This window comes from Eschscholzia californica, unplaced genomic scaffold (genome assembly GCF_041429995.1).
Source record: "Eschscholzia californica isolate CP2 unplaced genomic scaffold, dmEscCali1.0.p SCAF_4, whole genome shotgun sequence".
NCBI classification, from domain to species: domain Eukaryota; kingdom Viridiplantae; phylum Streptophyta; class Magnoliopsida; order Ranunculales; family Papaveraceae; genus Eschscholzia; species Eschscholzia californica.
The window spans coordinates 13,031,503-13,046,681 of record NW_028238461.1 but is presented as its reverse complement, the minus strand read 5'-3'; the positions used below and the strand labels follow the sequence as shown (position 1 = coordinate 13,046,681).

The following is a 15,179-nucleotide window of genomic DNA, read 5'->3' as shown; positions in this document are numbered from 1 at the left end:
ATTTTCTCTTTTTTTTAGGTCTTTTACAATTTTACAACTACCTTTTCCTTCATATTTTATAACATGCACTCATTTGTCAAGTTAATGAATTACACAAGAAAGCAATGGATGAAGAAGACATGAAGTGAGTCAAAAAACCAACTCTAGATCTCAATGTGGTTCTGCAATAACATTGAGAGATGGTCTCAATGATATAAGATCTAATGAATCATCGAAGAATTGTTATAATTACTTTTGATAGTGGTTACTGCCTTTCGGTATACAATTTATTGGTGTTTTCCACGTCGATGAAATTCATCCTTTTGCAATTAAAATGTCACCAGTGGTATAGCCAAAATTGACCTACCGTGACATATTTCAGTATAAGCAATCACCTTCTCATGAAGGATGGTTGATTATATGGTGTGAAAAGAAGAAGAAGAAGAAGAAGAAGAAGAAGAACATGAAGAAGAGCATGTAAACTCAAACTCAAGGAGGAGGAGGAGGTGGAAAATGGGTGATTGCTTTCTCTGGAATCCTACAACATTTGAGTCAATTATGTTACCTTCTCTTTTTTCCTTTCTCGACGATGAGACAATTACGAGTCCTTGCAGTTGTATTCTACTAATGCCATTGTCGCTACAGGACTGGGTTAGGCTTGTAGATGGAAGAAGATCGGAGGACATCTTTTGCATCGACGGCGGAGTGGAAAAGACTATGCCTGCTGAGGTAGACTATGCCATCGGACAACCTACATTTCCACATCTAGTTTTTTTTTACGGAAAGAGTGTCCCGTCTGGAACTTCATAGATCCAATGCATAATAACCACAAGTATCACTCGAACTCCCTTTGGGAAATTTTATTAGATGCAACAATCCACTTCTCTAAGGGTGGTTGGCTACTAATGTCTAGAGGAAAAAGAAACATATTCTTTTTCAACCCCTTCACTTGAGTTACAATTTGTCTTCCCGACTTGGAAAAGCATTATATGTTTTCTGGCGTCTCTTTCTCGTCTTTACCTACTTCTTTAGACTGTGTAATTCTCGGTTTTACAGTACCGAACTACCTTCTCCTGAACATCCTATGGAGTTTAAAGTATCGTTTAACAATCCTGTTTTCTTCAAAGGAGTTTTCTATTGCATAGACCAGTACGGAACTTTGGGTGTTTTTGAAAACGACATAATGTACGTAAGTGGAAAGTTCTCGATGAGCCCGAAAGACCATCTATTGATGGTAAAATCTATATGAGTTTCTTGGTGGAGTGTGAAGGAGAGTTGTTATCAGTGCTTTTAGGGCATCTAAGGAAGCATGTTTCGGTATTTAGACTGGACTTCTCAATCATGAATTGGGTTGTTAATTTGAGGTTAAAAGTTTGCAAAAACATATGCTATTCATCAGCCATACCTCCAGTATCTCGGCAATCGCTCCTAATAGCATGATGGAGAACAAAATATTCTTTGCTAGACTTTGTCATGGTGATAAAATTCTATATTATTGTCTCGATACAAGTAGGTATTATTGTTTTGGGAGTCAACATTCAGCTGGAGATTTCTACGGCACAAAGACACAGTTAAATTGTAGCTGGATTGAACCTAACTGGACAGGTAATACGGATCAAGAGCTCGACTGGAACAATGTTTAGCAAATTATACTATTCTTCTCTGCCTTACTTTTTTTTTTCATTTCACTTGATTCTCTATCAATATTTAACTTTTGTTGACATTTCAATCAAGTTAAGACTGAGCATTGAAGAATACTAGCTTGTAACTTGGGTAATTAGATTAAAACGAAAAATGGTATATATTTCAAATTGTTTTGAGGATAACACAAAATTTTGAAGAATAAGGTTTACTCAAATTCATTATAAATATTGTACATTAAAAAATTAATTAACCAATGTTATAGCTCTTCGATCTCTTTTGATACCCTTCCCTCTTCCTTGAACAAATCCAATTGCTTCTCTAGCTGAAAATCAAATATAAAGATCTCATATTATAACAGTTATAATGACCACTGGTAATGATTTGGTTTTCGGAATACATGACGATGGTGTCAGACTATGATCAAAGATCAAACAGGTTGGTATGTCCATACCTGACCATTTTTCAGCTTTAATCTTTGCAATTCATCAGCAATATTTCCAATGCTGATACAGATGACAAATCTCAGTGCTAATAAATCAACCAACTAAACGTCTTAAGGCTAAGAAATAGGAATCGGGTTTCATACCTTTGTTGAAGATGACTCACTTGGCCTTGCAATTCTCTCTCCCTAGCAAAACCTAGAGATATCTGTGCAAATATTCAAATAACACATAATTTCACCAACCTGGCCAAAGGCCAATAGAGAATTACAAATAACGGATGCTGGATTTATGGGTCAAAATGAAAGATGGTGATGCCCAATTGGGTTTTTGTTCTTTGGATAAGAATAGGGATGAGAAACAGCCCAAAGCAAGGGTGGGGTTTTCTCTAGAAGTGCCCAAGCGCGGCCATCTAAGCTTGCGGGTCGGGTGGGTTCTGCAAAACTCAGAACTTTGAGCTGGACAGTATTCCAGTCCCACTCGATCATTGTGGGCCAAGTACTGATTGGGCTTTCGGGCTATATTGCATAAACATTGTGATAAGGCTGATCCAAATACCTGAGATCCACCATATGCGGATGCTTCGGAAACCTCAGATTGATAACCTAGGATAAACACACAAACCCAAATCAGAAAACTTTTATAAACATATATGCAGAAACAAGATTATTGAAAACGTAAATCAAATTATTGACATTTATACCAGATTTTTGCTCCAGACATTTAATCAGTTTTAGAATTTGTTCCTGTTATAATTGCCCATATAGACACATTAAGATTGGCAAAAATTGGTAAAATTGGACAAGAGAGAGTACAAGATAGATAGTCCATGCTTACTCTTTGAATTGTGTTAGCTTGCAACATATATTGCAATGTTGGAAGAACCGAGGCTGCTGTGACGGTGGGATTTATTTGACTTGTTGAACTGCCGAAAGATGGAGTAATTAAAGAGTTGGTTGGAGCACCCTGAAATGTCATAATGTTACAAACCCATTGGTTGAATGAACGTATCGGAAATGGATATTGGGAAAACATTTGCCAAAAATCTTGAAAACGGAACATATGAACGAAACATTCTCAGGAATAGTAACCAAAAACTACAAGGTCAATAATAACATGAGTAAGAGCAATGACAGACATATTGTCTCATGGTCTAGAGGAATTCGACTCAAGAAGCTGTTCATCTAGTTTGCAGCTCTCGTAGTGCATATAAGTTTCTCTCTACTGATAAACAAATCATTTGGTGATGCACTTGTCTCTCTTAAGATTATAACAAGAAACTAACCACATAATTTGTAATTCTTATATCAAATCAATTCAATGATACTCGAAATATAAGCTCTTACCATGGGGTTAAGATCTGCAGTTACTTTGAAGCGTCCCTTCTGCTGAACTACTCCCTCTGTATTATCCTCAACTACAAGATGAATGAAAACGCACCCATATATGTTTGTTAAAAATTATGAGAACAAAACTAAAGTAATCATAACGTCGACACGGAAGGCAAATATTCAAGCATTAACATACCAGATGCTTGATTACTGGCATCCCTCTTCTGACGAAACAATAGGGATCCACTATAGTTTCTGTTGGATTTATAATTTGGTTGTACGGGTTCCCTACAAAATGTTTTCAAGAACCATATTATTTACCAAGTATTTAACCAAAAAAGATATGGGGGCACAGGGCGACACAAACTCAGGTTAATTTGTAAACTTTCCTTCTAAGTTGTATATGCATAAAAATAATGAATGATACTACTAACTGGACGCGTTGTCGTGTTTCTAGTATAATCAGAATGTTAAACTAACAAGCAATAAGAATGTTGTGAAAATGATGTGAGTTATGATGTATACCACAACCGGAAAAAGACCAGATTAGAGGTAATAAAAATTGATTTATCTGAGAGCTTGAAAGTAGTAGTTTTACCTGTCCCCATTGTCATAAACTTTTCTAGAAGGGGAGAGGATGTTTTCTGGTACAAGTGAACCACTGAAATATTTTCTACGTTGTCCAGAAACAGCATGTTTTGGTAAAGGGCAACTTCCTTCTGAGTTATCCCCGTCAACATTTCCACTTCCATGTTCTTCAGCTCGTAAGGATGTATTGAGCTGGATTTGTTGTTCAACATTTAATAAAGTAGCATCCTTGGAGGTAGGGCTGGTACTGACATTGACATCATCTTCACCAACATCAAAATAACCTCTGCAGAAGAAGTAAAAAAAAAATGAGGAAATGGCGGAAATATAAAAACCGAGGTTGTAAATTTATCGGTTTCATGTATGAATACAGTGTCATAATTATGGTTCTGTGTCGAATGACAATAAAAAACTGAACATACTTAAGTGCTTGAAGAGGACGAATAGAAGCAAACGATTTCTCCAAATTCTGGAGTTCGTCCAATTCATCCTGAAAAAGATGTAACAGAGATTTTGTAACTTAAAACTACAAAAAGCTGCTAAAATTTAGAAATAAGAAAATGACAATATCAACCACAAGTAGATAATTATAGCTTATTCACAATACCTCTGGCAAAGATTCACTATCAGACGGGTTAACTCGTTCAGGATACGGCTTTTCCAACGCATCTATATTTTCACATCTCTCCTCGTGCTTGCTCGAAGCATCCATATCTTCTATATTTGAAATTTCGTCATAATCCCGAATCTGCTCATAAAACAAACACATGAGGGAAACACGACCCAGGTAAATGTATTCCCTACCAGTAACACTTCACTCTTTTGGCATGAATTGAACGACATAACATCCTACAAGGAAGAGAGGCTTCATACAAGGGAAGCTTGATGTTTAAGATCCTCCAGATTGAAATTCCATGCGCTAATTCCTCGAATGTACTCTTGCTGCAACGCCATAACAGCTTCAGATCAGGAATTATAATTTACAAACTTATACGTACCATCAAGACGTAGAGACATCATTTTCACAACAAATATAGCACCACATCTGACAACCAAATGAAGCCTCTAATTGTCTGGGGTGCTGAATGTGTAAAGGAACTTTCAGAGGACGAAAAATGCTGATTGACCAACTAAAATGATACGAAATAGCTGAAAACAATAGATTTTTATTGACCTGTGATAAATGGTCCTTGTCCCCATACATTGCTTTATTTTGTAAAAGAAAGTCAGCTTCCTTTTCCTGAAAACCCGATTAGAAATTCAGAACACGAAGTTTAAGAGTTATGCCACTTTCAATGTTAATGACAAAAGACACAAATTGTTGGAATGAGCCATAGACCTTCAGTATCCTAAAACGATCACCGAGTGGAGAAAGACCCTGAAGAATAGTTCGAGCCAGATATTCATGTGAACGTGAACTCTTAAAGAAAGCATGCTTCAAAAGCTTCTCTGAAGTAGGACGCTTTTTTGGATCCTTCACTAAGCAAGCAGCTACCATCTCCTTAAAAGCCTAACAACACAAAGCGATCTCAATATAAAATAATAAATCCCAAACTTTCAAAGAATGGAAAAAAAACAAACCTTTGAAAACCTTTTGTCTCGTTCATAGTCAAGACCTGGTGGGGCATTTTGTAAGGTCATCAGCAATACCTGTAATAGATGGAGAAAAATATATTACTGTCTTCCCTATGAGTTTGACTCCTGAAACACATTAGTTACACACTTCAGAGAATTTATAACAAAGTTACCTTCATTGGTGGATACTTCGAAAATGGGGCATGACCATGAGCAAGTTCTAGAGCAGTTATTCCAAATGACCAAATATCTGCCCTGTTCAGACCAAAAGAATCTTAAAAAGAGATTATGTCTAAGAATATTCCATGCATTTAATGCGAAGTTTGTCACGGGTGAAAATTACGCGCAACAGAAAAGTCCAAATTTAATGAGGTGGAGCGAGGCATGGTCAGGTGGGGAACCCACTATATGATATATATGGTTATATCAGATGTCATATAAAAGAGTGTCCTTATTTGATATATAAGATCCATAATAAATTAGTTAATAAGATCAACAAATAGATGATATATTTATTTTTATTTGATGAAGTTTGAATGATCATAACCAAAGTTTATCATGGTCATTCAAGAAGGGGCTAAATCCGACAAGCATGGTGCCAAATATAAAATTGCAAGAGTCGTGACGTCACATTTGATAGCAAAGTTCAATACAAACAGAAAATAATAAGACACAAAACTTACTTAAAGTCATATCCATGCAATTGTTGCATAACTTCAGGGGCCATCCTGATGAGGAAGACATGGAGAGGATGTCAAAATGGGAAAAATCAAAAAGAAAATTGAAAACCCATTTTCCACACGGGAAAACTTACTTTCATTCAGCTTAAACAAGTATCGAAAAGAGATAAGAGGTCAAACTACGTAATAACCTAGCAAGGTTTCTTTTTACTATGTCTTTTCCATCATGTGTAGACATGGAAGCAGGAAATGAACAATTTTGACTGTTTAAGTTTTTGTTTTACAAGTTCATGTGTCTAATACTTTTTACTAGTTTTAGGCACCAAGGTACTAGATCATTGTTACATAAGATTCAACTTAGAAAATTAGATGGCCCAACGAATACCAACCAGCATGGAGTTCCAACAAATGTATTTCTTGAACGTTGCCTATCCCCAGCATCAAACATGCATGCTGATACACCAAAGTCAGCCAATTTGATTGCACCATTTGTATCAACCAATATATTTCCAGACTGCAAAAAGGGGAAATTATGAGCTGAAGGGTAGTTTATATCGAAAAACAAGATAAGAAAACAAAGTCCCAGAATTAAGAATCAAGGTACTGAGATAAGAAGTGGAGTACACCAAGCTACTAATATCTGTCAGTCTTGATATCTTAAACCCTAGTAAAACTCAATTAGCGTAACCTAAACATCTAGGAATATCTTGATACTAGGAAGTCACACCTATAAGAAATAGCACACATCCTACACCTAACTAGCACTTTTGAAACCACCCAAGTGAGATGAGAGAGAAAGAAAGAAGACTTGCAGTAAAGAAACATATCCAAGAGATCACTAATTGTTCCTCTCAAATCATGTGGAGTACTGTGGACGTCAATCATGATATAGGACGAAAGTGCGAAAGAGATGGATAAGCTTTTTTGGGTCATCGACCATCAATGGAGATATTTAAGACCTTGACCTAGTCATTGTAATGTAGAAATGTGGTACCTTAACATCTCTATGGATGTGTCCATGGGAATGGAGATAAATAAGAGCTTTAAGGACCTCCCTCAATAGTGCTGCAATAATAGGTTCTTCAAAACCCTCCGGAAAAGCGGATTTCATTATGTGAAGGCAAGATCCCCCAGCCATGTATGGCATCACAACCCAAAGGCTGTGTCCAGCTGAGAATGAGCAGTGTGCTTGCAACAGATTTGGATGATCAATCATGCTCATGGTTTGAACCTCCCGACGAATTCCATCCTAAAAAAATTTAGAATTCCATTTTGAAGACTCATAGATGAAATATAAAAATTCAAAATTGTCATGCTAGAAACCAACATACCAAGTCATTGTTGCATTTTTCCAAGTCCAGAACCTTGATAGCAACTATCTCATTAAGTGGAATGCAAAGAGCCCGATAAACGGTAGCACTAACACCATCACCAACTTCCTCGTACAACTTGTAATCTTTTGAATTGAGAGGAAATTTCTTCTCGGATAAATGCCCCATGGTTGTGTCGTTTGGAGCATTCTTAATGCCCCATCTACTCCTACACGTCCCAAAACATAAAAGTCATATTACAACCGATGTAGATGGGGCACCTTTTACTTTCTTTCAGTCTGGCACAAACCTTTGCTGCTTTTTTAACATCTAGAAACATATAACTTTAGTTCACATAAAATTAAGAACTAAGAAAACATCCCAAATACATAAACGAACTCTCGTTCCATTTGCTTCAAACTAGAAACATCGAATATTGTTCAAAGGGATATAGATCCAGATGACAAGGTTTACCTATGAAGCATGTCCATATAATATCCTAAAAGACATTACTTCTCCCCTTATATCTTCGAAATAGTTTTGTGATAAGCAAATTGTTGTCATTCTATCTACTACTACGATTCTCTTGTAACCAGATATAGCATAAACCACTAGAATAACATGTTAGAATGCATAATTGAGACCTAAAAAACACTGGGTAAGTGTCCAATTTCTGAGCATCTAGTTGAATTACCCATACCAGATCTCTTAAAAATAGCATGATTCCATGACTATATAGATCTTCTACTCATAGTTGACTAAAATTAACCAAAATAAGTACAAATCAAATCAAAACAATGCAGATATCTAATTTCAGAAATCAAATACTTCAATTAATTCATTCCCAGGAACAAGAAAATCACACCATTTTCTTATAATCTTACCTCATTCGAAAACACAAACAAACTTATCACAGAAAAAAAAAGATCAGAAATTGAATTAAAAGAAGAATTCAAGAACAAATTTGTAATTAAATACAAATACCCACACTGAAAAATTAAATCAATAATCTAATTTTGGGGAGTACCTTAACTACTGAATCTTTTTTGAGATACCCAAGATCAAATCATTAATACCCAATCCAACATAAGTGGTTTTCTTTGTGGGTTTAGTTTTGGGTCACCTTCCTCTGATACATCAAAGAGAAAAAAAAACCCAAACCCCTTTTCTCTTCTCTTCCTCAAATGGGCAGGAAATGGGAACCACTAGAGAGAGAGAGAGAGAGAGAGAGAGAGAGAGAGAGAAAGAGTTATTTTAGCTGCAAATTGGTGTAGGTCGACCAGGGGAGGAAGTTTGAGTTTAGTAACTTAGTAGGTGGTGGTGGGCTAAAGGATAAAAACCAAATACTACGGAAGAAAATTTCCCGGATTATCCTCGCCTTCTCCGAGGAGGTGATCAAGTTTTGTCAATGGTCCTTCTAACAAAAAAAAAAAGAACCCTCATAAAAAAAAAACAAAAAAAAAAAAGAAAATTTGTGTCTTGTCTCCCCAAAATAAAATAAAGAAAGTTTGAAGGAAATGGTAAAACAAAAACAAGATTGGGGGTATTTTTTTTATTTTTTATTTCTCTCTACTTCCACCACCATTCCTTCTTCACTCAAAGGTAGTCAGTGGTAAAAAAGACACTTCCCGTCGTCGTAAAAGATAGAGAAAGGAGGGAGCAAGAGAGATAAGTGGCGGTGAGATGAAAAAAAAAGAGGAGAGAGAGAGAGGGGAGAGGAGTTAAACGGTGGTAGTCAAAAAAGGTAGGCGGAGATGGGTGGCGAGAGATGAAGAAGTAGAAATTTTGTTTTCCCGAAAATTCCACAAAATCTAAAATTTGGTTTCTCTTAATTTTGTACGCCGGTTTTTTTTTACAAATTTTCCAATTTTGTATATCTGTAAATTTGCTTCTTTCCTCAAACGCCTACTAATAATAAACTGCAATTTGGGTGTTTCTTTCTTAACTAGCTTTTGGTGCTTACAATTTTTTCAAGGAAATTAATACGTAAATTATAGTTTGTCCGACACCGACTTAATCAAAATTCCAATCACCTAAGGTAGACATGCAAGATTTATAAAGAGAGATTAATACATTGTTGATAGTTTGTCCGACGCCAAGTCCATTAAGAGACTCTTCCCTTCGTCGTAAAAGATAGAGAAAGGAGGGAGCAAGAGAGATAAGTGGTGGTGAGATGAAAAAAAGAGGAGAGAGAGAGGGGGGAGAGGAGTTAAACGGTGGTAGCTAAAAGAGGTAGGCGGAGATGGCTGGCGACTGGCGAGAGATGAAGAAGTAGAAATTTTGTTTTCCCGAAAATTCGACAAAATCTAAAATTTCTTTTCTTTTAATTTTGTACGCCGATTTCTTTTACAAATTTTCCAATTTTGTATATAACTGTAAATTTGCTTCTTTCCTCAAACGCTTATTAATAATAAACTGCAGTTTGGGTGTTTCTTTCTTAACTAGCTTTTGGTGCTTACAATTTTTCAAGGAATTTAATACGTCGATTATAGTTTGTCCGACACCGACTTAATCAAAATTCAAATCACCTAAGGTAGACATGCAAAATTTATAAAGATAGATTAATACATTGTTGATAGTTTGTCCGACACCAAGTCCATAAAAAATCCAATCAACTAGGGTTGACCTGCGATATTTATAAAGACAAGAAGGTCAATTTTTCTCTTTAAACCTTGTCAGCCCATCTAAGTAGGTCAGAATTATGTCAGTTTAAGTGTCTTGCATACTATCATTTCTGCAAGGCGCTGATGTTAAAATAAAGATATCTTCAAAGGGTATGTCATGTGCTAGTGGGCTGGGTGTGAGACCACATAGTTCTATATTGCTCTTGGGAGCGCGTACATTTTGTGACATAGCTGAGACTTTAGGCCATGTTTGGCGCGCGGGAATGGAATGTGATTTCTGAGAATCACATCTCCGTAACGTGATTCCTGGGAATCAGATTACTGTAGTTTGATGTTTGGTTTGACCAGGAATGAGAATTTGATTCCTGACATATTCTTAATTAGGTGTTTGGTTCGTATAAGAATATGAATGTAAATATTTGTAAAAAGTTCACTTTTATCCTTACTTAAACTACATAAAATACACATCAACTTTTTTTTTAGCATAAAATACACATCAACTTTTTAATATATTAAAATCAATATTATTTTTTCAAATTCGTAGATCTATATAACAAAACAGGGAAGGTTTTTGATTACTAGGACAAAATAAATGCACCTGCTCTGCTTAGTTGGCTGGCGATGTGGACAACCACATAGGCATCTATTATATAAATCTGACCGTCCATTTCTCCATCTTTATATCCCAACATTTATATCTCTCAAACTTTTAAGTCTCAACCTTTGTGTTTTGATGACCATCAATAAGCCCTTAAATTTGACGTAATGGGGATTAATCTAATGACAAGAAACAACACACTCAACCAAACTCCATTATCGAACCTTTTATTGACCGTTACTCTTACTTGTTAGCTTTCTTAAACGGTCGTCTCCTCATCTTCAGTCTCCATTTAATAGAGAGACCATCATTGTTTAAAATAACCACGTCTCTTCTCTCCCTTCATTGTTTCATCTTCCGTTGTTTTATCTCTCTTCTCTCTCATATATGTAAGAGCAACAGTCAATAGAATCGATTGGTTCTAAAATTGCTTTTTGTTTCTCTCTCTTTGGTATTGAATTCTCTCTGTTTATATCTAGATTGTTGTAATAGAGAGATGGAATCTTTTGGTGCTAATCAGTAATCATATGGGGCAATGGTGAAATAATTCGGTTAGTTTGGATATCTGGGTTATTATCTTCTTCATCGGATACAATGGCTAAATAATTTTATTTTCGTGATTAGGTTTGCTGGGAATTTACGAAGGAACTTTTATGTGTTGGAGAATAAGAAAATAGAGAGCAGTAAAAAACTTTATATTTAAGATTTGAAAACTTCTGATTGTAGAAGATCTTCTTAGGTTTATGAAAGTTTCTTCTCACTTATCTTATTAATTTTCCTGTACGAACTTCTCTGTTCAACTGATATAGTTCTTATATGAAGTTCTTCAATTCATCTCCATTTTGGAATTTGATTTACTTTTAGTTTAAACTCATTGTATTTTCAGGTTAAGTGAGGAACTCATAAGGAACAACGTGACTCGAACAAATAGCTATCTCAAAGACAACGTTGAAACTTCAAATCAGAGTGTAATATCTTTTCACTTACTTCGTGAAAGTTGGTTTTGCAGATGAAAAAAGTCTCATCTCATTAGTATTTTTTTGACTATTTTTTATTATTTGATCTGTTACTAAAATATTTTGTTGAATTCTTAACAAATATATTGGTGGAAATGGATTTCTTGTCTTGAGTGATCATATATCTTTTTCGTTCTTTCAATATATTCATTCATATTCTTAGAAAAAATAAAACACATGGAGTTTGTGAGTGGCACGCTTGGTTTGGCCGGGACTCAAATGTTGCAAAGAGGTCGGATGTGGGAAAAGAAAGATGTACCTATGTCCTGTTTTTATTTTCTTGTAAAGCTTCAGGATCCTTTAGCGCAAATTTTCATCTTAGCAGTTCCTTACCACGGCCGGGTTCGCAGAAAGATCGTTCTTGACTTAGATTATACAAGCTCTTCCTCTTTTGACTGTAGCCTTGTTAGTAATGGATTTAAAGTACACAAAGACTTATGGGTTGGTGTAGGTCTAAGAACCTTAATAGATTGGTTGGTGTAGGTCTAAGAACCTTAGTACATGAAGAATAAAATCCGTTTGATGAGAAATTCAAAGGCAAAGAACTCAATTAGTGCAGATTATCCAACGATAGTGGGAGAAGTAGCAGAGAAGATAGATTAACATTTGATTCTTTTAAACGACACTGTGTCGCCCGAAGACAAGCTTCGAAATGGGGTAAGCAAGAATCTCAAAAAAATTTAATTTATTTTTTAATGAGTTTCAGGTTCTTGAATACATCAACAAACTTGCACAAACTGGTGTAAAGAATTAGGTTTGACTGGACTAAAAAAGAAACTGCCACCAATATGTATAAAATAAAATTCTAACGTATGATGAAATTTATATATACAAGTTATGTACAAGTTAGCCAACTATGCTGATTCGAATATTTTTTTAGGTTCTCATGTAGTTTGCTTAGACTACAAATAAAAAAAAATAATCCAACTTGGAGCTCCAGAAATAAAAGCAACAGAAGAAAAAAATGGGACAAGTCTAATATCATAAAGGTAAGATGTCAATTTTTTCTCAATAGTTTTTCTCATTGCGGTATATGAGCTGATAAGGCTAAATGAATTGTCGCTCCATTCTCACTGGACTCTAACGGTTCTGGGTAGACATTAAAGGAATATTTAACCTATCAACTAATCGAGGCAGAGACATTAGTCATTTTGTCTAGAGGGAGGTTGGATTCATTTGCTTTGATTATTGATGGAAAATCACTTGCTTAAGCTTTAGTAAGAAGATGTGAAGAATATCTATATCGATTTAACTATTGGTTATGCATATATTATTTGTTGTCGTTCTTCACAAAGCAGGATTGACTGAATATGTGAAAGTCCTAGCATAATACAAACTTGTAGAGGTTACTAAGACTTTTCTAGCGAACAAGTTCTTCCATCATTTAGTGATCAAGTTTTGAAAAAATAAGCCATATTTCCATGCTTATTGTTTTTGCATTTTTTTTTTCTGTTTCATCACTAGAGTATATGTACAATTTAAGTGTCCGTGCCGAAGGCACGGGTTATACCTAGTATGAAATAATAACACGATACATCAAAGGGTTAGAATTTAAAGATAATAAATAAATATCTTAATAAAAATTTATCTAAAATAAAATTTTGTTCGTAAACCTAAATAGAAATTTATTTAAAATTAAATTTTGTTTATAAACATAAATAGTACTTATTAATACCAAATCCTACAAAAATTGGTAATTCAATATTTTGTTAAGGATATATTTGACAATAAATATTAATATATGTGATTCCGGAGGAATGGGAATCACAAACCACCTACCCCCATGGGTTTGCTATTACCCCTTTTTTAGGGAATCACATTCCCGGACTCACATCATCCCACAATCCAAACAATGATCTGGAATTTTATTCCAGAAATCACATTCCATTCCCATACCATTTCCGTGCGCCAAACATGGCCTAGTACTTTGGGATGTCAATTCCTTTTCGGTGAATTGTGAGAACTCAAACCAAGAAGAAAACCCTTAGGCATACAGTGGTATGCAGAACAATACCCTGGGCTGGGTGACCATAAGATTTTCAGATGACCCCTAGTTTCTGATGATCAGCAAGTTAATCCCATAATTTGTCCAAATGAGTACCATATGAACCCCTTTTTTTAATCTTGATGTTAGTTTTCTCTTTCAATTTTACCATTCAGTTATTATCTCTCCCTTTAGTTTGACTCGTCACCTTTTCTTTTTCGAACTTCATGGATCTCAATCAATAAGTCGTGCCCAACGAAGAGAAAATAGTCTATTCAATGAATAAAGAGACTAAACGTTCTACGGGTTATAAACTATGTGGTCATATGAGATTTTGCCCAAAAAACTTAGACCAAACCCATTCACACTAAACCAAAGTACCAAACCATTGGATAAGAACCCATAACACATGATCCTAACCATAGATATTTTAAGGTTGAAGCATGATGACATTGACTATTCAACAACCTATAGTATCATATGGCAATTGGTGAGCCAAATCATACTTATTTCTCTCTTCAATAAGATAACGGGTCCGTGGGTATATAGACCAAAATAATGTTCAAAAAGGATTTAGGGTCAAATCTTCCCAAAAAATGGATTTTTAGTCCTTTTGCTCTTGGGACTAAAAACCCTTAATATATATTACATAATTCCTTCCATGTCCCAGTCGTTTTTCGCGGGATTTTAATATGTGGGGCCGGACAAAAATTTCAAACGGTTTAATGTACCTTGATTTTAGGATAAATTTAGGAAAAAACGGATAGATTCTCACGAAATTTTCTCTCTCTTCTATAATCTGTTTAGAAACAAAATCCAAACTTTTGCAAATCAATTTTCTCTCTCTTCTTTATAGATTTAATATGGAGATTTATTAGCCAAAAATATGGAGATTTATTAGAAACAAATGGATAGAAACAAATCATAATTTCTCTCTCCTCTAAACAGATTTGGAAATTAAATTTTCTCTTTCCTATTATCCGAATCAATCAAAAACCAAAATCCTAACCAAAACCAAAATGTCATCACCACAGATATTTTCAAATCAATTTTCTCTCTCTTCTTTACAGATTTGGAAACCAAATCAATTTTCTCTATCTTACTATGTAAATTTTTTTTCGATTCAAAACAATTTTCTCTCACTTAACTTTCAGATTTGGAAATAGTTTATAATCTAGGATCAATTTAGCGTGATTTGGGGGTTAATATACAAAACATATATGTCACTTTCTCTCACTTAACTTTTAGTTTTGGAAATAGTATATTTTTCTGGGAACATTAAAGCAGCATTTGTTTTCGTTTTTACTCATACATAAATACTCATCGAATACAAATTATGAAATACATACGTAAATTATGTATTATTTATGACGAATAAACCATCATTTGTCAAGTATACAACGTAATTTA

General features: G+C 34.9%; 1 protein-coding gene across 2 annotated transcripts; it reads right to left on the bottom strand.

Moving 5' to 3' along the window:
* Positions 1 to 1,756: 1,756 nt before the first annotated feature.
* LOC147542850 (uncharacterized) lies at positions 1,757 to 9,293 on the bottom strand. 2 transcript variants are annotated; one of them, XM_086637385.1, is made up of 21 exons: positions 8,575 to 9,293; positions 7,569 to 7,776; positions 7,232 to 7,486; positions 6,627 to 6,751; positions 6,241 to 6,285; positions 5,731 to 5,812; positions 5,564 to 5,632; positions 5,322 to 5,492; positions 5,157 to 5,222; positions 4,856 to 4,924; positions 4,590 to 4,730; positions 4,405 to 4,472; positions 3,993 to 4,268; positions 3,591 to 3,682; positions 3,410 to 3,480; positions 2,901 to 3,029; positions 2,767 to 2,809; positions 2,622 to 2,668; positions 2,210 to 2,271; positions 2,075 to 2,126; positions 1,757 to 1,945 (listed from the first exon to the last, which is right to left on the bottom strand). In XM_086637385.1, exons 2-21 carry the CDS (start codon positions 7,734 to 7,736, stop codon positions 1,880 to 1,882), a joined length of 2,097 nt encoding a protein of 698 aa, XP_086493511.1. In that variant the 5' UTR covers positions 7,737 to 7,776; positions 8,575 to 9,293; the 3' UTR covers positions 1,757 to 1,879. The 2 variants fall into 2 exon arrangements, with proteins under 2 accessions (XP_086493511.1, XP_086493512.1); XM_086637386.1 differs by having other exon boundaries at positions 7,569 to 7,877; positions 8,575 to 8,969.
* Between the last annotated feature and the right edge of the window lie 5,886 nt (positions 9,294 to 15,179).